The sequence below is a fragment of the Oryctolagus cuniculus genome, chromosome X, assembly GCF_964237555.1.
Source record: "Oryctolagus cuniculus chromosome X, mOryCun1.1, whole genome shotgun sequence".
Lineage (NCBI taxonomy): Eukaryota > Metazoa > Chordata > Mammalia > Lagomorpha > Leporidae > Oryctolagus > Oryctolagus cuniculus.
Window position 1 is genome coordinate 1,024,595 of NC_091453.1, and position 25,881 is coordinate 1,050,475.

A 25,881-nucleotide genomic window follows, 5' to 3' on the forward strand; every position below is an offset into this window, starting at 1 on the left:
GTTTACTTGTCTAGGAGCTCAGTCTCTCCCCAAATATGGTGACTGTTGAATTAGGCTGCTCCCAAAGCCCAGGCACTTCCAGAGACAGGAGCTTGTTCCAACCTTATGACAAAAATAAAACCCAGAAACCAAAACAGGAGATGCTATAACAAGGCTTAAAAAATTCCTCAGGAAGCAGTTCATACTAGAGACTCATAGAATGACAATCACTTTAAGTAATATTCCAACCTCAGAATCAGTCCTTAAGGCATTCTGGTCTGGCTGGAAAGCCAAGGGGGAGCATTTCAGGCATGGAAAGCCAAGACACTCTGAAAAAAAAATGTCCTACATAAAGGACCCCGGTGGAAAGAAGTGGCCACCAAAGAAGGATGTACTTTTCTCTAAGGGAGGAAAGAACTTCCACCTTGCTTATGGCCTTGTCAAGCTGGTGGATTCAAAAGGCTTCCACAGACAAGGCAGCTCATGCCAAGAGCCTTGGGTGATCACTGACATCATACATAAGAGTGTTATTTGTTAAATAAACAAGAGTCACCGTGCACTAACTTCCCATGCAGGACCTCTGTCTCCAAGGAGTTGTACCATGAAACTTAATAGTAAAACTTGTTCTCAAGAATCAGTTCCTTTTAGTATATTAAATGGAGGATATTATTATGGCTCATAAGTCAGAGTTATGTCTAGGAGCTCACAAAAGATGTACCATCCTTGGGTTCTTCTTTAAAGACAATTAAGTTTCTAAAAGGAAAGAAGGGGAGGAAGGAAGGCAAAAGGAGGGGGGAATGAAATCACCTTGAGGAAGCAATAACATAGAACAGCCCTTGTCTAGACTGTTGAGGAACAGCTCTCTTAGTTGTTTTTATTCTATTCTTTCTTTTTTTCTTTATTTCTGTTTCTTTTTCTTTCTCAGAGTAAACAGGAGAGGGAGGAGGAAGGGGGGATGAGAGGGCAGGTATGGTGGGAAGAATTACTATGTTCCTAATGAGATACCTACAATTACTATGTTCCTTTATGAGATACATACAAATTTTAAAAAAGGAAAAAAAATCCTTAGGAATAATAGAAATAAATCTTACTTTAGAAAAAAATGCATTTTATGACTAAGGAAGTCACTATCTTTTTTTTTAAGTTTTAAGGATTTTATTCAGTAAGAGAAATGCATAGGAGAGTGAGGGCTCTATCTAAGGGAGAAAGGGATGTCCAGAAATTAAGTTGAGGCCACACCAAGCAGAGAGTAGGCCAGGAGCCACGTGCAGCAAGCGTTTGGTTATGAGCAGCTACAATAAGCTTAGCAGAGGTAGCGAAGTGAAGGTGGAGAGAGCGGGCAGCCCAAAGGCCAAGGGCAACAAGGGCAACAGAAGGCAATCAAGGCAAAGGAGCAAAAAGACCAGGTCCACCGTGTTCCAGGCCTTTTATTCATTTTCGAAGGGGCGAGTCACTATTCTTACTCAAAGCATGGGGTAGGGTGGAATGAAGATTAATACAACTTCTTATAATAAACATAATTAAACCAAAGCTATCAATCATTCGTGCTTATTATATACCAGGTACAATATTATCTCATCTAATGCTAATGATTATTCTCTTAAAATGAATACCATATGATCCCATTTTTCAACAAGAAAATACTATTTTAACAAAGGTAAGCAATTTTTTCAAGGTTACAACACTAACCTACAGTTTCATTATCAATCACCAACGGTACTGGATTGGCAAGAGGGGCCTTCTGACTGCAGGATCTACAATTTTAATCATCACATGAACAAACTGATCACGTAAGAAAGGCAACGTGAGAGAATTCATATAACAGAATAAAGAACAAAAGAACATGTTCTAAATTAAAAAAAAAAATACTGAGTCACTCCTTCAGTGGTGTTTGAAGAACTACCATATGCCAAGCAGAACTGAGTCTGCCTTTTACTCGATGTTTGATTCGGGCACATTCCATCATTCCTTTGTGCCTCACATCCACATTTATATAATGAGGTGTAACAGCACTTATCTCACAAGCTACTGAGATTAAATCACACCAAGCATTTGAAATAAAGCCTGTCACACAGGAAGTACAATAGCCATCCCTATCCCTCTGCTCCCCCCCCCCCACACACCCTGCAGTTTTGCTTTCTACAGTTTCAGTTACATGGTCAATCACAATCCAAAACTATTTAATGAAAAATTCCAGAAATAATTCACAAGATTTCAGTTGCATGCCATTTGTGAAGAAACCTCCTACTGTCCTGCTTTGTCCCACCCAGGACATGAACGTCCCCTTTGTCCAGCATATCCACACTGTATGCTATAGCCCAATAGTCTTATCATGAGGGTACTGTAATGCTTGTGTTCAAGTAATCCTTACTTTACTTAATGGCCCCAAAGCACAAGAATAGTGATACAAAGGAGGCACCAGGGCATAAAGCATGGAAGGACAGATTAACCCTAGTATAGTATTGCCCTGCCTTAGGGCACATAGGAAAAACTACAGGATATATAGGATTGGAACTATCAAAGGTTTTAGGCAACCACTGGGGATACGGGAATGTATCATCCACAGATAAGGGGAGACTACTTTACTCAATAAATGCCAGCTGCAATCAATGTACTGATCATCACAGCCAATTCTGGTTCATAGAGTATCTAACCTTAGAAACAGAATACTTGTGACCTAGTGATCTGTGAATGCGGAGATGTCCCCCTCCAATATAAATTGCCCTAATGCATACTCTTTTCGTCTACTAGAGGAGCATTTTGTAAACCAGGAAATCCAACTGTTTCAGAAATAATTAAAAATGAGGATATTTACAAGTAAGCGGGCTTGTTTTCCTCTGAATGAAAAGCAAATTCCCAAAGCTCAAGTTGTTTTCATTCATTATAGAAATAGAACAATATGGTCCAATTAGAAAAAAGTATCATCGTGAAACATAATCTACAAATGCAGCTTAATGTAGCCTGTATTTTATAGCAATGATTTTGATTTACAGAGGCAATTCTACTTAAAAGCACATTAGATTGGTCAACATCTACTTTCCAGTTGGAAAAGTCATATCTTATTGCTTAATTTCCAAATACATCACTTGTGTTTTTTTTTTGTTTGTTTGTTTGTTTTTTTGACAGGCAGAGTGGACAGTGAGAGAGAGAGAGAGACAGAGAGAAAGGTCTTCCTTTGCCATTGGTTCACCCTCCAATGGCCGCTGTGGCTGGCGCACCGCGCTGATCCAAAGGCAGGAGCCAGGTGCTTCTCCTGGTCTCCCATGGGGTGCAGGGCCCAAGCACTTGGGCCATCCTCCGCTGCACTCCCGGGCCACAGCAGAGAGCTGGCCTGGAAGAGGAGCAACCGGGACAGAATCTGGTGCCCCGACTGGGACTAGAACCCGGGGTGCCGGCACCGCAGGCGGAGGATTAGCCTAGTGAGCCACGGCGCCGGCCCCCAAATGCATCACTTGTTATGGTTTTAAAGTATGTTCATAAATTCTTCAATACTCTTTCCAACAAGAAGTAGTACATAATTCCTCTCCCTTTGTATGAGACCTGGCCATTGTGACTCACTTCCAGCCAAAAGAAGGTGACAGAAATGACACTGTGCAACTTCCCAGACTGGATCATAAAGAGTTTTGTGACTTCCCCTTTCACCGCTTTCTTGGACCAGTTGCAGTGGTGGAAGCCATGTGCCATACCATTAAGACACTGAGGCAGCCTCGTGGAGAGGCACACACAACAAGGAATTATGGCTTCCTAGGAACACCCAGCAAAGGATCGAGGCCTTGTGCCAATGGTGTTACGAGTGAGCCTTCTTCTTGGATCAGATCCTCCAGCTCCAGTCAAGCCATCAGGTAAGGACACCTCCAGGGAGACCCTGAGCCAGAAGCACAAGCCAAGCTGTTACCAAACACCTGACCCTCAGATATTGTGAGATAATAAATTTGTCTTGTTATGAGCTACTAAATTCTGGAGTGCAGCTGTCCCGCAGTATTTGTGGAGGATTGGTTCCAGGACCCCATACAAATACCAAAACCAGAAAATTCACAATCAAGTCTCTTACATAAAATGGCATAGCATTCCCATATACGGTTGGTCCTCCTCATCTGTGGATTTCATATCCATAGATTCAACCAATCACTGAAAATATTCAGGGAAAGGAATGCATCTGTGCTCAACATGTACAGACTTCTCACTATAAATGATACAGTACAGCTATCTACATAGCATTTACATTGCATCAAGCATTACAAGTAGGCTAGAGGTGATTCAAAGGACAGAGGAAGATATATGTGGACACTATTTTATATGATGGACTTGAGCATGTACAGATGTTGGTATCTAAGAAGAGTCTTGGACCAATCTCCCACACATGCTGATGGACAACTGTCACCTACGCACATCCTCCCATACACTTGGAATCATCTCTCTGGATTAGTACAAGACCTGACAGAATTAAATGCTATGGAAACGGTTGTTATATTGTATTTTTCAAGGAACAATGACCCCTCCCCACACAGAGTGTACATGCTAAGTACAGGTGCAATGTTTCTTAAAGACTTCCCATCAACAGTTGATAAGCGTCCCAGCATGCAGAACTCAAAGCTGTAGAACCTGCCCCAAGGGCTGCCTGTAACTTGTTACCCAGCAAGAGATAACTGAAACTAGATCCTATGGCATTTGTTTGGAGAACTGAAGTGATATTACTGAGAAATTCCATGACCAATACCTGAAGTAACTGAAGATATAATACCATAGTGCAAAATTAGGACAAGGCACTCTCTTACTAGCTTGCAGTTGGGCAATGAATAAATGCTAAGATCGGGGACAATAAAATCACAAAGTAGTTTCAGTTCATCTGTAAAGATAAGTAGGTAACTCAAAGGTGTGGCTTTCACTTGTGAAACTATCATTTAAAGAAAACAAACATATTAATTATGTTACCTTAAAATGTATGACAGGTTCTTAGATTTCTTAGTATTGAAAACAACCAAAAATAACTGAGCAAGGATTCTATTATTTTAATATGAAATGTCACAACTAATGTTTAATTGGCACAATGTTCTGGTTCACCACCCAATCCCTTGCATGTGAAACGATTAAGGAGAATCTATCAAACAGTCAGGCCTTAGGAAGATTAGACACTTCCACTGTTCTTGTTTGATAGTTGTTAACTGATATATAATAATTATACACATTTAGGAGGTATAGTGTGATATTTCAATACATGCATATAATGTGCAGTGGTCATCAGATCTTTTCACAGCATCACCAAGTTCCCCAAGTCCAGAACCTCTATATTCCAACTCTGGCTGGCTGCCACTACTATAGTTCAGGCCTTACTATCTCACTGAAGCTGAGGTAAAAACCTCATAATTAATCTCCTCATTCTGGTCCCTCTCTCCAATTTATGAATGTATTTATGCTACCTTACTTACTGTTCTAAAAAACACACATGTAGACCTGTCACTGTCCCTTAACTCAAAGCCTGGCATGCTCCCTGCCTTTCTCAAGAGACCGGTGATCCTGTATAGAAAGAAGCTAAGCACTGTTGTGAACACACAAAAGGGGCAGAGAAAAAATGGTTATGAACCACTGCTACATAGTTTAGCGTGGCACTCAAAACCTCATTACATAATTCTCGCTCAGCCTACTTTTATAGTGCTCCCTAGGCAGAAAGGAAAGTTATTCTCATGGACTTAGACTCAAACAGGTCTAAAAACATAAAGGACTATTAAGTGAAAAATTATTATTTTGGGTTTTTAAATATCATTGCAAAACATGCACATTTCAACACAAGTTATTTTGAACACATTACATTTAGAGTTTAAAATTAGATGCACTTAATATATTATTTAGTTATGAAGATGTTTTCCCAGACTTTTTTTAATCTCTAGGCTTATTCAATTTACATATATGTGTATACTTGATATATTTTCTACTGATGCAATAATCTAGTTTTCTCTTTGACTTTAATGTGTTTGGTCTCTATTGTTAAAATGAATTAAATTTAAAAATTTTCTAGCTTTATTGTGGTTTAATTGCTAAGAGAGTAGATCATAAGTGCTCTCACTGAAACATCTACTTTAAAAGACCTGGGTACATGTTCATAAAACCTGCATGCCTATGAAATAAGTGGCATTTATTTAGTCTTTTAAAATTTTTATTTATATATTTTCATTTTAAATGAAATACAGAGAGACAGAAAGACAGAGAGATCTCCCATCCTCTGGTTCACTCCCCAAACATCCACAACAGCCAGGTCTGGGCCAAATGGAAGCCAAGAGCCCAGAATTCAATCCTGGTATCCCTTGTGGGTAGCAGCAACCTGAGTATTTGAACCATCATCTGTAGCCTCCCAGGATGCACCTACACAGGAAGCTGGACCAGAGCAGAACAGACCAAACTGGAACCAGGAATCCAGACACGGGATGTAGGTGTCCCAATTGGCAACTTAACAAATGAGCCAAATGCCTGCTCTAAGTAGCACTCATTTTTAAGATAGAAAGACTAGGGGCCAGCACCATGGCTCACTTGGTTAATCCTCTGCCTGCAGCACGGCATCCCATATGGGCACTGGGTTCTAGTTCCGGGTGCTCCTCTTCCAGCCCAGCTCTCTGCTGTGGCCCGGGAAGGCAGTGGAGGATGGCCCAAGTGCTTGGGCACCTGCACCCGCGTGGGAGATCAGGAGGAAGCTCCTGGCTCCTGGCTTCGGATAGGCGCAGCGCCAGCCGTAATGGCCATTTGGGGGGTGAACCAATGGAAGAAGACCTTTCTTTCTCTCTAACTCTGCCTGTCAAAAAAAAAAAAAAATAGACTATCTGGAAACAAGCCAAACTAAGGTTCAATTTATGATTCATGATCCAATATAAGCAACCCTAATTATCAGGGCACCAGGTTTCTTAAGCCAGCCTCTGAGCTATCTGATGTTTTACTTAGTACCATTACACCAGTGGCTGCAGAAGCAAACAGCTAACTCAAATGAGTTTTTATCTCCTGGTTCAACTATGGCAGGGAAGGGGAGATTTGGAAGCACCTTATGTATAAAATACGATGTTATTTTAGTTTTTCCAGTTCTTTGATGTCAAACTGCAACATATATAGATGTATACTAGAAAAAATATATTCTAATGTAAAAACAGTAGGTTGACAATATACTATCACCCTTATCCATTCTTCTCTACTGACCCTCTTCCCCAGTAAACATGGTATTCCCTTTAAATGCTAATGAATTCATTTGGGCACTACAAATTCCAAAACTCTTTAAATAAACTCTCAGTGTGGTTCAGGAAGACTCTAGAAGAGTACTATAAAATTTGCAGATGAAATACAAAATTATCTGGAAGAAATCATATCAATTGTGACCAAGAGAAAGTATCTCTGGGGGAAAAAAAAAGAAGTAAGCCACCTGACCTAAAATCGCACTTAATACTGAAAATAACCTTGTGAACAAAGTACCGATAGATGCTCTTTTTCTAACATATATGACACTGCCAATCTAAGGAAATAAACTGGGCTACAAAAAAAGTCTACAGTTAAAACACTTCTTACATAAGTAAAAGTTATTTGTTGGGAACTACCCAGAACTGATCTCACTTAACCAACACTATATAGCAGACTAAACTGTCAGTGGGCGTGGGGGCATGGTAACCTGCTAAATTGGAGAACTGGGAAACATTATGTTCAAGAAGGCTTTGCCATACTGAAAGACTTCTAACTTTCTCCTATTAGCAAGTATAAACCACTGAAAGCTTTCAAAAAAAGAAATTACAAAATTGTTCTTTTGAATTATACAGAATCTCAAACAGTGCTTTAATGTGTGAGTGAGGTGAGACTGGAAATAGCAAACAATTAGGAGACAATTATGATCACTTAATTAAAAAGAGACATGATTTTGTAGGATATTTGATAGTAAACCAAAATGCATATATCCAATAGTTTCATTTCTAGACATGAAACCAGAGACTCCTACATATACTCAAGGGCATTGTTCTAGAATATTCACTATGCTATTATGTGCAATAGAAAAGAAAAAGTTGAAACTTAAATGACCACCAATAGGGGAATAAATAAACATGGAAGGAATACCACAGAATAGTTAAAAGACATGAATCAAATCTATGTATATCATGATGACTAGATTTCAAAAATAAAATAGATGAAAAATTAAATTGAAGAGAAATGTATAATGCAGTAGCTTATATAAACTAAAAAGTACAAAAGAGCATTATATGTTTTCTATTTACCTCCAATAGCTACAATCCCTGGGTGCCGTCTCTGGGTATAGTATCAGGTATTGCTCTAAGCCAATGAGTTAAATTCATTTATTCCTCTTGACATCCTTATGCCCTAGGCACTATTATTAGCCCATTTTACAGACAGGGAAACTGAGGTAGACAGTTTCAAGATCTTCTCATAGGTCTACAGATGAGAAGTGTTACACCAGGATTCAGACTCTGGCAATCTGCTGAAAGATAACAAAAGCAAAACTGTAAAGAGTTCATGCCAAATTATGTACAAGTATTGATTCTGGACAAGAGGATGAACATCAAGGTAGGGGGATGGAGTCAGAGACAGATTTAAGTTATATCTGAAATGTTCTTATCACTGTATTCAATAAACAATTTTTCCCATAAAAATGTAAACATAAAATGTATGGGGCACAAGTCACTAAATTGTCATGCTATCATGGCTGACTACAGCTAAGGGAAATATGGGAGTTTTTTTTTTATTCTCTAATTTGTAAGGCAGAGATAACGAGAGTGTTGGAGAAACAGGGCCTGGAGCTCCATCCAGGTCTCGCACGTGGGTGGCAGGGGCCCAGATACTTGAGCCATCCTCCACTACTTTTCCAGGTGAATTAGCAGGGAGCTGGATTAGAAGTGGAGAGGCCAGGACTCTGACCCGCACCCATACGGGATGCAGGCGTGGCAGGTGGTGGCTTAATTCTCCCGGGGAGCCTGTTCTTACCATGTCAGTTTTCATCATCCTTCCTTTTAAAAGGGGCAACATTGTAAGTACAACGTTTTCCCTTCCATTCTTATTTTCTAACGGAAGAGCATAAGATTTATTACGATAGTGTATTAAGCTAAATGTTTCTCAGCCTTGGTGCTCTGTGGATATTTTTGTATAACTTTGCCAAGGTCCTCTGGGGGGCACAGAAGTGCCCCCCCACCAGGATTCGAGCAATAAACTGAAAAGACACTTCCCATTTTTAAACTTTATATAGTTTATATATAGTTATATAGTTTATATAGTTATACTTTAAGCTTTCAAAGATATTTGCAAGGATGAAGAAAGTTTCAAGCGAAACGATTTCTTGACTATCCCAAGGACTTAAAAAATCCACTTATTGCACTGAAAGACCCAGGCCCCAGGATGCATCTTCCTTCCTGCTCTCTCGCAAAGAGGGGACAGGGGACCAAACCCAGCACCGCAGCCCCCTGCACCAACTACCAGGGGGAAAAGACGCGCCGGCCTGGCCTTACCTCCGCCCAGCCGCCACGTTCCCGACACCCAACGCGGATGCAGCGACCCGCCGCTCCAAAGCTCCCGCCAGCTCGCCACGTACTGGGACGCCAGCTCTGAGACTGCGTGGAAAGTCGAGGGGGTGGAGCGTCCCGAGATTGTCAGGCGATGGTTGCCAAGGGAGGCTCGGGAGGCGGGGCCTCGGGAGAGTGTTGTGAAAGCCACAGGGCGGAGCTCCGCGGGAAGCGCTGGCGACCTCGCGGCTGGCGGGGGCGGGACCGCAGTGCGGGGTACGTTGTGGGGCGGGTCCCCAACGAGAAACGAATGGGACACACGCTGAGGGCCAGGTCCCGCCACCAGACCCAAGCGGCCGCATCGGATTGGGTGGCGCGGCGGCACTTCCGTCCGCTTTCAGGTGTCACGCGACCGCCTCCCCCTCCCGCCCTTCTCTGTCTACCTCCGGGACAGACTGGCGGGTGATGAGATACTGGGGCGGCGGCGGTGGGAGTGACGACGGCGACAGCAACTGCAATCACATCCATGACTGCGACCATGGCCGAGGTGAGGAGCCGAGTGCACAGCCGCTGGCCAACCTGGGCCCAGAAGCCACTTCTGAGGCCCGGGGGCCCGTGCGCCAGGTGCAGGTGGGCTGGGTTGAGGGTAAGCTGGGGCGGGGGCTGGGGGGAGGGACGAGTCTTATCTAAGGTCCCGTCGTGTCTCCCATGCAGAATCACGCGCAGATTAAAGCCAAGCTCATCTCCGAGACCCGACGGAGGTTCGAAGCTGAGTATGTGACAGGTGGGTATTGCACTCTCCGGTCGAGGAAGATGTGCGGTGAGCATCCCCAACTTTGCTAGGATAGCTGTGGGCATCTCTGTGGGAGCTGTTAGGGTCCCTTTCGTTCCTCAGGGCAATGATGCTCTACGTATTTCCAAGGCTTTCCTCTCCGTAGCCTGCCCTTTCCATCACCCCAAGTGGACAGGTGGTTCTTCTGATGCGATGCTTCCTTTATGGAGTTCATGTAGGTTGGAAATCGGTGACTTTTTCGCATCTCCTCCTGTTTACGGAACTTGTAGGATACTTCTTAGGGCCACAACAAAAGGTTCTTCTGCTGCCCTTTCACCAGCAACACTGGGCAAAATGAATGTGGAAGCTGCCATAAAACTACTGATGAATACTTAATACTTGATGAGTACTTAAATTGGGTGTGCAGATTTTTTGCGTTTTCTTGACTGATTCCACTTTGGACAACCCGACCTGCTACCCAAGGAATAGGGCCTGGAACAAGTTCTTTTTATCTCACAATCTACCTCGTGAAGTACCTGTGAATTCAGAATTGATATACTACTTGAACATTCTGTGTCTGCATGACACAGACACTGAGTTGTCAAGTACTTAGCTGATGATTTAATACTCGTACAGTCATTGTTTAAAACGTGCAGAGTAAATATAATATGGAATTATATATAAATACGGAATTAAATATAACATGGAGTTATATACATAAATATGGAATTAAAAAGAGATCTATATGTTGCCTATCTTAAGATCCATTCTAATCCTGACCCTGGCACTAAATAGCTTGCTTGTCTGGTCTGAACTCATTTCCATATATGTGAAATGCAAATAACAAAATCATGTGCATTAAAGAAACTGTTTAGTAGCAGCTTCATGTAACTGGCTTTCAATGAGTATTTTTGTCTCCATAGTCATTTTGGTTATTGTAAAAGGAGCTTAAACTTCCACATCTTGACTTTAGTGCTTGGCAGAGGATCCTTGTAATTTTAAACTGTCCTAGATTATACATCAGTTGATGACCTAGAACAAATAAGGAAATCTGTTCCAAATATACTGGTCAGTAAATCTTTTCATACCTCCTTGCCAATGTTCTTCACACCCCAAACTTTGCACCAGAGAGTTGCAAAAGCACTTGCTTCACTTTTAGCCTAGAGATCTCATTTCTAATAACATCACTGGTTCAAGTAAAGACAGAAATCTAACACTGTTTCTATAGAAATGTAACTCTTGAGCTACCTGATTTATAAGCATTTTGAGAGGCAACCCAGAACTAGACCTAATGAACTAGTGACACCAAAAGTCGTTTACTTGTGCCCAAGACAGGACACAAAATATAGTCAGAAACGTAGCAATAGACAAGATCTTCAAGGTCATCTTGTATCACTTTCTCATTTTTAAAATGAAGACAGTGAAGTCTACAGAGATTAAGTGATTGGCTCAAAAGCCCTGGTATTAGTAGCTAGGCCAGAGCTAGTGCTCAGGCCTTCTGAATTTCACTAGATTAATCTTTTGGCAACACCAGTTGTCACATTAGATCACATTGCTCCCCATCTTGACCCCCTTCAGTCCCTTCTGACTACATTTAGGAAAAAAAAAATCCCAGTTCTCCGTGGTCATCTATGATGTGAAGGCCAAACATGGTCTGGCTCTTGCTCACCCCTCCATTCTTGTCAGTTTCTATTATCCTTAGTACAGATTAGACTACCACCCACAATAAGAAACATATTTTACATTGCTACCCAGTACACACGTGCACACACTCACCTAAGTGAGGCCCAAACTCATTAAAGAATACTTATTCTGAAACCTCGTGACTCTGATGTTTTTTTTCTGTTTAACTTCCTTTTAGAAAATGCAATGACCCACAAAATTGACATCACAATTGAAAACATGACCCATAATTTGAAAACCATGACTAGCCACACTGCCTCATTTGTGTTCTACAAACAGAATGAGTCTGTTTCCATCTTGGGAACTTTCCACTTCTCTCTGCCTAGAAGGCTTTTTCCCAGTTAGTGTGCATGGCTAGATCTTTTTTTTTCTTTTCAACGTTTAAGTATATCTGAAAGGCCTTCCCTGATTATTAGATACCTTCCCTGTTTATTTCCTTTGCTTTATAATTCTTAACCATAACCTGTAATTATCTTGTTGACTTGTTTATTTTTTGTTTCCTCCAGTACATGTATATAGGTTCTGTGGCAACCTGTAGAAATTGAGGGCAGAGGCCTTGTGCATCTTAGTCACCTCTGTAAACCTAGCACAGTTCCCAGTATGTAGTCAATGAATATAGCAGTACTTCAACAGATATGCAAGAAGCTTAGACCAATGTTGTATAAAGAACAGTCCTAAGTGGCTATCCCCCTCAACCAAAATCTGGCAAAGAACAGCCCACACAGTATGTTCCAAAAAACAAGCATTATTTTTCTTTTTTTTGACAGGCAGAGTTAGAGAGAGAGACAGAGAGAAAGGTCTTTCTTCCGTTGGTTCACCCCCCAAATGGCTGCCACGGCTGGCGCTGTGCCGATCCAAAGCCAGGAGCCTGGCGCTTCCTCCTGGTCTTCATGCTGGTGCAGGGCCCAAGCCCTTAGGCCATCCTCCACTGCCCTCCTGTGCCACAGCAGAGAGCTGGACTGCAAGAGGAGCAACCGGGACAGAATCTGGCACCCCAACCGGGACTAGAACCTGGGGTGCTGGCGCTGCAGGTGGAGGATTAGCCTAGTGAGCCGCGGCACCGGCCAAAAGACAAGCATTATTTCTAATTCAAGTGCTATGTGGCAGTAAGTATATTTGTCCTGAAATGTGCACATAGGTAGGTGTGAACACATGTGTGTAGCTTATGTGCACAGCAGAATAAATAGTAATGGAAAGACTTGCATGGGAAAGGCATATAGAAACCTTTAAAGATTTTATCACACTTGTCCAGTTGAACTGTTGCATCAGATAAAGGTACAGTTGGAGAGGTAAAAAGATTTTTTTTCCTATATTTAAGTTTGCTCTTTAGAAATTAGCTCATGTTTTTAAAACATCTACTTCCCATCTTCCTCTGTCTTTCGCTTCTTCTCTTGTCATTAACAATGTGTAGTTTCATAAGAGGCTTATGGCAGACTTAAGCAAACATGATGTTTTTCCCAAAGGAGAATATTATCTGCAAGATTATCACTTCAAGCAGTAACTACTTCCAGAAACTGTCTTGGAAGGAGATTCTTGGGAATTCTAGGCGCATTTCTGCCTCCATAAAAATTAAGTTATCAATGATAGATAGATTTTTAGCGAGAATAAAAGTAAAATACACAATAAGTCCATCGTGGTGTAATTTCTTTTCTCGCTTCTGTGAGAAGTACCATGCTGAGTCTCAAATGAGAACCATTTCCCATTTTTCCTTCCTCCTCCTTGTGTCTAAGACTAATCTCTTAGGGCAATAATTTGTTCAGTTCCTCAAGCACTCACACAATTAATTCTGGGAAGCAGTGTGTCAGGAGGAAGAAAAAGAATTGAAAAAAGAAAAAAATAGAGCCCTTCCCCAAACTGCTACAATCTAGTAGAGGCATTAAAACTGAGAGAATTCTTAAAATGAAGGCGAATTATGTTAAGGAATATTAAGAATGTTTAAATATTTTCCGCAAGAATTAAAGACAGTGAGAAATGCCATTTCTCAAGTGGTTAGGGGTGACTGGGTTAGCACAAAGTTAGAAAGCGCTTCATAGCTTTTTCCATGCACCTGAGGAGGTGGTAGACCTTGGCCAGTCAGAGGAGTTGATCCAGGCTAATCAAAAGCACTCTCAGCTAAGGCACTGCGGTGAGAGGCCACGGAGCATGTTGGGACGCGGTAGGAAGTCCACATTAGTACGCAGTAAGGCGGGAAGGATATTTGCCTGAAGTCAATGGCGATATAGCATAGAGAGCCTTGCACACCAGAGGGATGTATTTGTACTTAAGTGAATACAGGGAGCCAGTGAGGCCTGTGACTTCTGTTGTTTTAGATTGTCTGACTTTACAAGCATATGCATTCCTTTAAATGAATGTGGTTGGTTGCCAAAAAGGTCTGAAGAAACCCTCTTCCCCCAACCCCCATTACGTGGCCATTCAGAGATAGCTCTGAGAGGGAATACATTTTTTTCAGTTTTTTTCTGTACGTTTAAGAAAGCAAAGATAAAGCACCTCTGTATGTAACTGTGTTGCACTTTTTATTGCCATGACTTATTTCCCCGTGTTTATGAAGTAAGCAAGATTGTATATTACCATTTAATAATTGATTACTAAATAAAAACTTTCTTATCCTTTTTCTTAGGATAGTCCCTTTTTAGATATCTAGATTTATTGTAGTTTTTTGTTACTACAATTTTTTGTGCAGCACTTAAGATTATTTCCTCAAGATTCATGTGTAGAAATTGAATTATTGGTTTCAATAGTGTGACTAATTTTAAGATGTGTAATAATATGTGCTAAAGTTCTTCCATAGATGTTGCAGTAACATTCCTTCCAACCAGCCTATAAGAGAGTTAGTCTCCCCTTATCCATATTTACTTTCATCATTCCTTAATTGGCAGTCCTTTGTTTTAGTTTACATTTGAGTGCTAATAAGGATAAACTTCTCATAGCTCCACGTCCATTTGTAATTGAAGCTTTTTTTTTTCATTAGTTTGGCTTTTTAGATACTGCTATGGGCTTTTCTTGTTTATATCACTTTTACTCATTCCTTCGTGGTTTCTAACTTACCATTAAGTAATTTTTTCTCACCCAAAGACTTTCTCTAGTCTTTTAATTTTCGTTTGGTTTGGCGTATTGTTTTCTAATTTTTTATGTGCAGACTATATAAAACACGAATAAAGTAAACACTCATGTACTGTTGACTCAACCAAGACACAAGAACCTGTCAGTCCCCTAAAAGCCTCCTGCGTTCCCCCATCCTTGTCATTCGGGGGCCAGTAGGCTTCTGCATTTGGCGTTACTCATCCTCTTGGTTTTCATTAGTTTTTCCACATATGATGGACTCTCCACCAGTGCTTTCCTGGGTTTTGCTTCTGTCTGAGCTTCGTATAAAAGCTGAATATATTTGTCTATGATTTAATGATATTGCTCAAAATTCATTCATATTATCAAGTACTTGTATAATAAGTGTAATCCATTCTTTATATGGCTATATTGTAGTTCATAGAATGAATGTACCAACTGAGGTTGTATCTAGGTTTCTGTATCACATACAGTGCTATTGTGAACTCTTACAATGTCTGGCACCCACATGCAAGAATTTCTCTAGGGCAGTATTTTTAAGAATCATTTCAAGGAGTTTGAGAGGTCAAAGTATTTTCATAAGAATACTAAGCATCATTATCCTTTTTCTCTCATTTCTCTCACAAGCATCCAGCAAGGTTTTCCAGGGGCTACATGGCAGGTGGTGATGTCATTGCTTTGACAGCTGATAGAATGTGTACTTGTGTGTTCTCATGTTTAAATTCTTTCTCAATTTTAATACCTAATACATTAACTATCAATAAGTATAATCCATGTAATGGAAAAGCTTTTCAGGGGTCCTGAGACCAAAAATTTTGAGAACTTCTGCTCTAGTGTTTGTACCCAACAGTGAAACGGGGAGGTTGTAGAACAGACATATGTTCCCTGGACTAGTTAATTCTGAACTGTTTCCTAAAGTGATTGTACCAGTTTTCATTTTAACCAGCAGTATTTGTGTATCCTTGTTTTCGCACATCCTAAAATTTGGCACTATAGGATTTTGGGAAGGAATATTTTTTGTTCATCTTATTGGGGTTCTGGGATATCTCATTTTGGATTGAATTTACATTTCTTTGAGTAACAGTGAGTTTGAGTACCTTGTTTCGTATTTTTATAGGCCATTTGGTTTCTGCTTCTATGAAAATCACTCTTCACACTCTTGTTGGCCTCCCTGTTCTTCATTTAAATTTTAGAAACAATATAACATATTTCTACAAAGAATCTTTTTGGTTAGGATTTTGAGTGGAATTGTGTTAAAATCATGAAATCAGTTTTAGGAAAGTTGACATCAGGGGCCGGTGTTGTGGTGTAGCAGGTTAACCCTCTGCCTATGATGTCAGCATCCCATGTAGGCGCTTGTTGGAGTTCCAGCTGCTCCACTTCCAATCCAACTCCCTGCTAATGGCCTGAGAAAGCAGCAGAGGATAGCCCAAGTATATGGGCCACTGCACCCATGGGACCTAGCTTCTGCCTGGCCCAGCCCCAGCCATTGTAGCCATCTGGGGAGTGAACCAGCAGATGGAAGATTGATATATCTGTCTGTATGTCTGTATGTCTGTCTCTCTGACTTCTCTCTCTGTAACTCTGCCTTTCAAATAATTTTTTTTAAATCTAAAAATAAGAAAGTTGATATCAGAGTCAGTCTTCCTATCCAAGAACCTGGTATATTTATGTGTTTGTGTATGTGTGTATCTGCTACAGTCTTTCTTGTTGAAAGATGTATACTTTGTCTACAATAATTAACCCTTCTTTTGTTGTATTTATTCCCAAGTGTTGGTCATGTTTTAGTTTTACATTGTTATGTAAAGATTATATCTTAAAATTTATTGTCTAAAATGTGTTTATTGATTTATGGAAAATATGCAATATTTGTATAATAATATTGAATTCAGATATCTTATTACTCATTAATTCTAATAATTTATCACTATATTAGTTTGGCATTTCTATGTAAATTATAAAATCACTGTGAAACACTGTTTTCTTTCAAACTTTTTAATTTGTATATTTTTGGTATTTTTACCATATACACCAATTGGAACCTTTTGAATATTGTTGAATAGATCATAGAAAGAGAGTTCTGAACATGTCATCATTAAGTATGAACTTTCTAGATGTCTTTTTTCAAATTGAAAAAGTTTCCTTCTATTCCTAGTTTGCTGATTTGTGGAGTTTTTCCCTTATGATTTTGTTTCCATCATGATTAGTAGTTGAATTTTACTAAATGCAGTTTCTTCATCTGTATGTACATTTATTATATCTGATAAAAGTTTCATTTGGTTTTTCTCCTTTAACCTGTTTATAAAGTAGAATATACTGATCAGGTTTTTAAAAGTAAATTGCCAGACTCCATTTGTTTAAGAAGTTTGCATCTGTATTCTTGAATGAGCCTATAATTTTCCTTTTTTGTATTTTTCTTGTGCAATATTAACATCAAGATTACATAAACTTGATAAACGTAGACTTGTTTCCTCTTTCCTATTCCCTAGAAGATACATTCATTGTTTAACTTGATTCCACAAATTCATCCTCACCACACTACCAATTTATTACTGTTATTTTCTATATCATTGTCTGTTTACTTAGCATATATTTAGTAATATTTTTCTTTGCCATTCCCTCTGGAGTTTCAGATCTTGTATCTAGAATCATTATCGCTTCATCTCAAATATAACGTTTAGATTTCCCGTGGCGAGCTCTATTGGTGACAAACTTTCTTAGTTGTGAAAATGTCTTTATTTTGTCCTTGGTGTTTCGTTTGTTAGGCAGTTAACTTTGAGGAATGTTTCATTTTGTTAGGCCGAAGGAGACAATATGGCTATAGAAGTAGGAGAACCAGAGAGGTGTAGTAGTGTAGATGATAGGAAAGGAAACGCTCAAGGACTAGATGAGCAGTGAATAAAAGGGACCCTGTAGTACCGGCACAGAGAACAGGTATTCTCCTTATCAGCTGTGCTCTCCGGAAAAAAGAGTAGAAGGAAAATGACATGTAAATTGTAACTGTACAGTTTGGTAATTTGCATGAATGTCTAGATTATGAAACCCCCCACAAGGGAACAGCTCCTGTTTCACTTATCTGCATCTGTAATACCTAGCTCTCTTTTGGGTAGCATGTGGTGGGTGATCACAAATTAGTCTTCATAACTAATGAATTGTTATTGTCCCCAAAGGAGAAAGCCTTTAAAAGATTGGCAGACACTTGGATTTTTTTAAAATTCTGCTCCATCTTTAACATTCTCAAGGTTAACCTTTTTAAAGAGGTCATGATGGGAATAAAATAGAAAGATCTTAAAAGAGTTATTAGATGAATGGATAAAGATAATGTGCCATAAATACACAATAGAATACTATTCAGCCTTTTAACAAGAAGGAAATCCTGTCATTTGCAACAACACAGATGAACCTGGAGGACGTTGTGCTAACTGAAATAAACCAGACACAGAAGGACAAACATTGTGTGATACCACTTATGTGAGGAATCTAAACTAGTCAAACTCATGGAAGCAGGGTAGAATGGTGTTTGCCTGGGGCTGAAGGGAGAGGGGAGACTGGGGAGATATTGGTCAAAGGGTCCAAAATTTCATCTAGCTAAGAATAATAAATTCAAGAGATCTATTGTACAACATGGTAACTGTAGTTAGTAATATTTTATATTACTTGAAAATAGCTAAGAGAGTTAAGTGATCTCACCACAAAATGTTAACTAATATCACCCAATGTAAATGTTAATTGGCTTGATTTAGCCATTCCACAATGCAAAAATATCATTCACTCCATGGAGGTGTACAGGTTTTATTTGTCAATTAAAACTTAATAAGAGTGTAGAAGTTTTTGCTTTTATCTGATATTACTTAACATTTTGTGGTGAGATCACATACATAGAGAGATAGAGAGGGGAGGGAGAGAGAGAGAGAGCTTGGGCAAGGGCTTCCATCCACTGCTGTACTCCCCAGATGTCCAGAAGCCAGGAACTCAGTCCAGGTCTCCCTGGATTGGGGGCAAGAACCCAATCACATGAGCCATCCCCTCTGCCTCCCAGAGTGTGCACCAACAAGAAGCTGGGGTCAGGAGCCAGGGCCTGGAAATAAAGCAGGCACACCAGTGTGGGACACAGGTGTCTTCACAGCTAGGCCAAACACCTCCACTAGACTTGTTTATTTTTGAATCTTTATTCTTAGCAATAACTGTTTTTCAGTGCGTGGCAAATAGTCTTTGTTTGCTGTTTATTATAACTTATCACTTTAAGCTACTGATACTTATTCTTCCTGTATCCTCATTCTGAATGTTTAGTGAGAGGCAACTCACTGTTGCAAGTCTGTTACAAGAATACTGTTATCATTTCTAGGATACCAATATCTCTGAGAGATTGAATAGATCATAGCTCTATAACTGCTTTTGCAAAGAGGACCAAAAATTTGCTACATTTTGTCAAAGCTATTTTCAGCTGAATTTATGTTGACTGTAGAGATTGGGTTTATGTAAGGAAGCTTCAACAAAGTTCATGGAGAATGGGATTAAAAAATGATGTGTTTTCCACCAACTTTTTGAAGTTTTTTAAAAATTTATTTATTTATTTGAAAGAGTTACACAGAGACAGAAGGAGAGGCAGAGAGAGAGAGAGAGAGAGGTCTTCCATCCACTGGTTCACTCCCCAATTGGCTGCAATGGCCGGGGCTGTGCCAATTCAATGCCAGAAGCCAGGAGCTTCTTCCAGGTATCCCATGTGGGTGCAGGGACCCAGGGACTTGGGCCATCTACTACTATTTTCCCAGACCATAGCAGAGAGCTGTATTGGAAGTGGAGCAGCTGGGACTTGAACCAGCACCCACATGGGATGCTGGCACTGCAGGCAGCCGCTTAACTGGCAATACCACAGCACTTTTTTTTTTAATGTTTATTACATTGTACTTCACGGTTGGCCTATTATTTGTAGGCACTTTCCCCCTGAAACTGCTATATACTCACAACTGACATAAGATATTCATAGACAACTTTTAAATTTTGTACAGGGCCGGTGCCGCGGCTCAATAGGCTAATCCTCCACCTGCGGCGCCTGCACCCCGGTTCTAGTCCCGGTCGGGGCGCCGGATTCTGTCCCGGTTGCCCCTCTTCCAGGCCAGCTCTCTGCTGTGGCCCGGGAGTGCAGTGAAGGATGGCCCAAGTGCTTGGGCCCTGCACCCCGTGGGAGACCAGGAGAAGCACCTGGCTTCTGGCTTCAGATCAGCGCAGTGCGCCAGCCACAGCGGCCATTGCAGGGTGAACCAACAGAAAAGGAAGACCTGTCTCTCTCATTGTCCACTCTGCCTGTCAAAAAAAATAATAAAGTAAAATTTAAAAAAAAGTTTTGTACAGGTACTTAACTCTATACTCACGTCACTGGAGAAAAAACTGGGTAAATATATATAATAGAAAGTAAAAGACATGAGAAACCCCATATACATTTAATACAACTTCCAGGAGGGAAAAACAGAGACCATATTACTAAAGGAGATAATAGTTGACAGTTACCCAGAGTTTATAAAAAAGCATCAAATTGCGCAAATGGGCTTGGGTGGCGGTGGTGGTGGTAATGGTTCCTCCTGGCCCTGTTAATGTCAGGGCCAGGCCAAGGGGAGGATGGCACCTAAAGCCAGGCCTTTCTAGGGCTGGCTCCCAGCCATGTCAGAGGTGACCCCGAGTCTGCTGCAGCACTGGGGCACTGGTTTTAGGAGAGGCGGTGACTTCGACTCTTGGGGCCAGCTGCTGGAGGTGATAGATGAGTATCAGATGTTAGCAAGACATCTACACAAAGAAGCCCAAGCTCCACACAATAATTTCAAATTTACTAAAGAACCAAATAAAACCATAGGCAAAATTGCAACATGCTTGGAATTGCGAAGTGCAGCTTTACAGTCCACACAGTCCCAAGAAGAATTTAAACTGGAGGCCCTGAAGAAGCTAGAACCGATCCTAAAGAATATTCTTACATATAGTAAAGAGTTCCCGTTTGATGTTCAGCCTGTCGCATTAAGAAGAATTTCAGCACTTGGTAAAGACGAGAGTTTGGAATTTGAAGAAGAGGGTGGTGCTGGAACAGGGTCTCCTGATTCTTCTCCTGCCAGAGTTCCTGGTACCGTATTCCCGAGGTTGCCCTCAGACCCAGGAATGACATTACCCACACTCAGACCCAGGAATGACATTACCCACACTCAGAATTGAGAAGAGAGGTCTGAAAGATGCTGGGCAGTGCATCGATCCCTGTGTTAGAGTTAGTGTGAAGGATCCGAATGGCATGGAGTTAACTCCTGTGCAGCATACTCCCGTGGCTTCACAAACAGAAGATACATATGTTCACTTTAATGTGGACGTTGAGCTCCAGAAGCATGTTGAAAAATTAACCAAAGGTGCAGCTGTCTTCTTTGAATTCAAACAATGCAAGCCTAAAAAATGGTTTACCAGCACCAAGTGTTTTGCTTTCATGGATATGGATGAAATTAAGCCTGGGCCAATTGTAATAGAGCTATACAAGAAACCCACTGACTTTAAAAGAAAGAAATTGCAATTATTAACCAAGAAACCACTTTATCTTCGTCCATATCAAACTTTGCACAAGGAACAATCCTGACATGAATAACCTGGAACTTCTGTGAATTTTGCCACTTGTTAGAAACCATCACAGCTCTGTGTAGCATATTCACCCATCAGAAGGCAGAAAGCAAGCTGTACTTGTGCCAGCAGGCCAGAGGGAGTCCATTGCAAGCTGTACCACAGAATTCAGAGTCTAGCACATCATTGATGTAAAAGACTCCTTTGGATACAGGTTTATTGTAGATTTTAAAACATATTTTTACTTTTCTATTGTGCAATTCATAGTTGTTTTCTAAGTTAGCACTACTCCTACCCTGCTTCCTGGAAAAATACTGCTGTGGGTAGATTTGCTCATCTTCAAACTTAATACAGCAATAAGAATGTGCTAGAGTTTACATACATATCTGTTCACTTTTGCTCCAGTATGCTCTTTTGGTTTGAGTTAACTTCAAACTTTGGGTTGAGGTGGGTAGAATAGTATCAGATACTTTAAGAGAAAATGGACCAGTTATGCTGCCTAAGAAGGTGTGTCTGGAAAAGATAGGCTGCTCCTTTGGGGTTGCCTACATTCACCCTGATCTGATCATTTTCTTGCTTAGAAATAGTGTGCCTTGGCCAGATCAGAATCCCGTGTGGGAGTGTTCCCCAGGCTGTAGATGTGCGTTTTTCCAGATGACCAGATTATTTTTCTGAAAGTGAGCATACTTTTAATCATGTTGATTAGCTGTTCTTCTGTATCATGTTGTTATTCTTTCTGATAATGATTCTAGGGTTAACATTGGAACCATCTCAGAATTACAGATTTTTAGATGGTTCACAATGTCTTCCAAATCATGTAATCTAAAAATAGTTGAGTCAGATGCTAACAAGATATTGCGGGAACAGCTACTATTTTTCTGACAACTGATTGTGAAACCTTAAAACCTGCACAGCTCTTCTTATAGTGATGAGTATGCAAAATATGGAAAGATATTCTATTTTTTTAACATAGGTAGATAGGATTGCCATTTATTTCCTACTTAGATATATTGGAATTCATCCATATGGGAATATGCAGGTCATTAGCTTATTATAATTTGACTATTTACATTACTTTTTTTTTTTATTTTTTTTTTATTTTTTGGCAGGCAGAGTGGACAGTGAGAGAGAGAGAGAGACAGAGAGAAAGGTCTTCCTTTTGCCGTTGGTTCACCCTCCAATGGCCACCGCGGCTGGCGCACTGCGGCCGGCACACCACGCTGATCCGATGGCAAGAGCCAGGTGCTTCTCCTGGTCTCCCATGGGGTGCAGGGCCCAAGCACCTGGGCCATCCTCCACTGCACTCCCTGGCCACAGCAGAGAGCTGGCCTGGAAGAGGAGCAACCGGGACAGAATCCGGCGCCCCGACCGGGACTAGAACCCGGTGTGCCGGCGCTGCAAGGCGGAGGATTAGCCTAGTGAGCCGCGGCGCCAGCTTCTATTTACATTACTTTTGACTTAATGGGGCACAAATAAAATTTTCATAGTACACATGAGGTAGATATTTGATACACAGAACATTAAAATTTGTGATGGGCTCTCGGTGGGTTAGATGTAGAACCCGTGTTTTTTAATATTCACTATTTTAATGAACAATGCATAAGGGAATGCAATTTCAGTACTTGGCCTATTTTTAAACTAGTGTAATAACCCTAGTCATGCCAATATGTTTGCTTTTTGAAATAAGTAATCACAATTAAGGTGTTTTAGCCTTTGCACTTCAAGAGCTAGTCTTTACTTTCAGTTGTCCGTTAGGTCAGTTCTGTTTATTAATTGGATATTAATAAAAACTATATGAGCCAGAAAGAATTCTCAACCAAATTTAGTCTTGTCTCTCATCTTGATTGGATTAATTTCCAGATTCTCAAGTAATTCAGTCCAAAGTAGGGCTAGAGGATGAAGAAGTTGCCTTAAGGAATTCCTTTTGTCAAATCCCCAAACTGTAAGCTCTTCAAGGAGCAAGAACCATGTTTCCTGCATGTCACACACACTTCCCTAGGTGCTTGGCAGCGCTCTGTAGCCTGCGGAGCACTCAGTACTGTTTGATGTTGCTGATGAGACCTAAAATAATCATCCCTTAAAAATCCTACTATTAAAACGTGGCAAAACTGAGAAAACGCGTCAAATCATAAAATTAAAGAAGCATAACAATCTGAGCATGATAAGGAAAAAGAAATGAATCTCATAAATATATCATGAAAACATGAAGGACAAAGAGAAAGCCTTGCAAACAGAGAGAAATTGCAGAGTGTCCACAAAGGACCAAAAATGATACTAATACTTGGTTTCTCGTGTAATAGTGATGCCAAGCAACAATGAAGTGGTATTCTGAAAGCGCTCAGGGAAGTAACAGCCCACTTACAATATATATTAAAAGTAAAGGTTAAAGTGTTTCAGTTGGCAGTCCCTTGCTGATTTAGGGAAAAGCCTATACCAAATAGAATGCAGAAGGAAGAAGAGGGACACAGGAAGCAATGAAGAGCAAAGAAACAGGTGAGCAAATTAATAAAGAGAAAAATAAATGTTGATAGTAGTAAATAAGAATGGAGGAAGTGAAAGGAAAATATTACATGTACTTGTCCAGAGTGAAAATAGACATTACTTTTTAGATTTTATTGTTTTTTTTTTTTTTAATTTATTTGTTGGGGCTGGCACCGTGGCTCACTTGGTTAATCCTCTGCCTATGGCGCCAGTATCCCATATGGGCACTGGGTTCTAGACCCGGTTGCTCCTCTTCCAGTCCAGCTCTCTGCTGTGGCCTGGGAAGGCAGTGGAGGATGGCCCAAGTGCTTGGGCCCTGCACCCGCATTGGGAGACCAGGAGGAAGCACCTGGCTCCTGGCTTTGGATCAGCGCAGTGCCGGCTGTAGCAGTCATTTGAGGGGTGAACCAACGGAAGGAAGACCTTTCTCTGTCTCTCTCTCTCACTGTCTAATTCTACCTGTCAAATAAAAAAATAAAAAATAAAATTTCTTTGTTAATTTATTTGAAATGTAGGGCAGTGGGTGTGGGGGAGCTGGGGGCTGGACAGGCAGATAGAAACAGATCTTCCATCTGCTGACCCACTTCCCAAAGGGCTGCAAGGGCCAGGGCTGGTCCAGGCCAAAGCCAAGAGTTCTGAGCTTCATCTAGGTCTCCCATGTGGGTGGCACGGACCGAGGTATTTGGGCCATCATCTGATGCCTCTCAGGCACATTAGCAGGCAGCTGGATCAAAAAAACAGAGAAGCAGAACTCAAACTGGCCAGGACATCACATATAGGATGCCGGCCTTGCAAGCAGCAGTCTAACCCACAGCACCATGACACTGGCCCCCACGATTTTGTTGTTTGAAATGTGAAAATTTAAAATAAAGATAACCAATTGATAAAAATAAAATGTTTAATTTCCCAACTAGTAGAGAAATGAGAAATGATGAAAAAGCAATCTCTAATACCAAGAAGCAAGAAAGAAAGAAAAAAGAAAGAATTAGAAAACACAGAGGAAGACAACAAAAATAATCCCAGTTTTACCAGTAGTGACTACAAATATACACAGATTTATACATTATTAACTGTCAGAATAGATTTTAGAAATCATAATGGCATGTAGCCTACAGGAGACTACTCTGAAATAAATTAAGATAGAAAGGTTGGAAATAGGTATACAAAACAATATTAACCAAAAGTAATCCTGTGTTGGCAGTACTTTCATTAGACAAAATATTATTTAGGCCAAAAAAGGAACCCTTAATAGGTATAGTAATTAAGAACTAATAACATAAAAAAACTACCTAACAATATAGACTTAAATACCTAAAGCAGTAGCTCCCAGAGTTAGAAAGGAAGCTCAAGAAATCCACAAACATGTTAAATAATTTTAACAGCAGGCCTCTTTCAAAAATACACAGAACAAGCATGCAAGAAATCCTTAAGATTTGGGAGGATGTTAAAACCACAATGAGCAAACATGATGGTGGGGGGGGGGGAGACTTTCCTACCCAACATGTAGACAATATGTATTTGTACTTTTGGAGCTTTTGCAAGCACTGACCACATAATAACTCATAAAGGAAGTCTAAGAAAATTTCAAAGAAACTAGATCGTACGGCATCTTCTCACACCATTTAACAACTATATTACAAGTCACAATAAATAGATATAAAACTAATGTAAAAAATCAAATGTTTGGGAACTAAAATAACACACCTCTAAATAACCCATGGATTAACAACTTTCTGGCAATATTTGTAATTCTTCTGCTAAATAACCCATAGGTTAAAGAGGATAATACAATGGAAATTACAAAATCTTTAAAGCTATCTTCCGAAAAGCCTGAAGTAAATATCCTCATTG

At 40.4% G+C, this 25,881-nt stretch overlaps 2 protein-coding genes and 1 pseudogene across 9 annotated transcripts in view; 2 read left to right on the forward strand and 1 right to left on the reverse strand.

Moving 5' to 3' along the window:
• FANCB (FA complementation group B) overlaps positions 1–9,762 on the reverse strand; it is a 34,438-nt gene extending 24,676 nt beyond the window's left edge. Inside the window, exons 1-2 of one of the 3 annotated variants that reach the window (XM_051827591.2) lie at positions 9,456–9,691; positions 8,214–8,434 (exon numbers count right to left, since the gene is read on the reverse strand). The gene's annotated coding sequence lies outside the window, so the exon portion shown is untranslated. Of the gene's footprint in view, positions 1–8,213; positions 8,435–9,455 lie in introns of all 3 variants that reach the window. The other 2 variants (XM_051827590.2, XM_002719930.5) reach the window with 2 other exon arrangements.
• The window catches only part of MOSPD2 (motile sperm domain containing 2), a 73,954-nt gene continuing 57,790 nt past the window's right edge, over positions 9,718–25,881 (forward strand). For 5 of the 6 annotated variants that reach the window (XR_011385660.1, XM_008272358.4, XM_051827592.2 and 2 more), the window contains exons 1-2: positions 9,740–9,996; positions 10,164–10,233. Coding sequence is in view for 5 of the 6 variants with exons in the window: in XM_008272358.4 (XP_008270580.1) it covers positions 9,976–9,996; positions 10,164–10,233 (91 nt within the window). In the remaining variant the exon portion in view is untranslated. Of the gene's footprint in view, positions 9,997–10,163; positions 10,234–25,881 lie in introns of all 6 variants that reach the window. The other variant, XM_008272359.4, reaches the window with a different exon arrangement.
• Positions 20,480–21,699, forward strand: LOC127484910 (axin interactor, dorsalization-associated protein pseudogene; annotated as a pseudogene).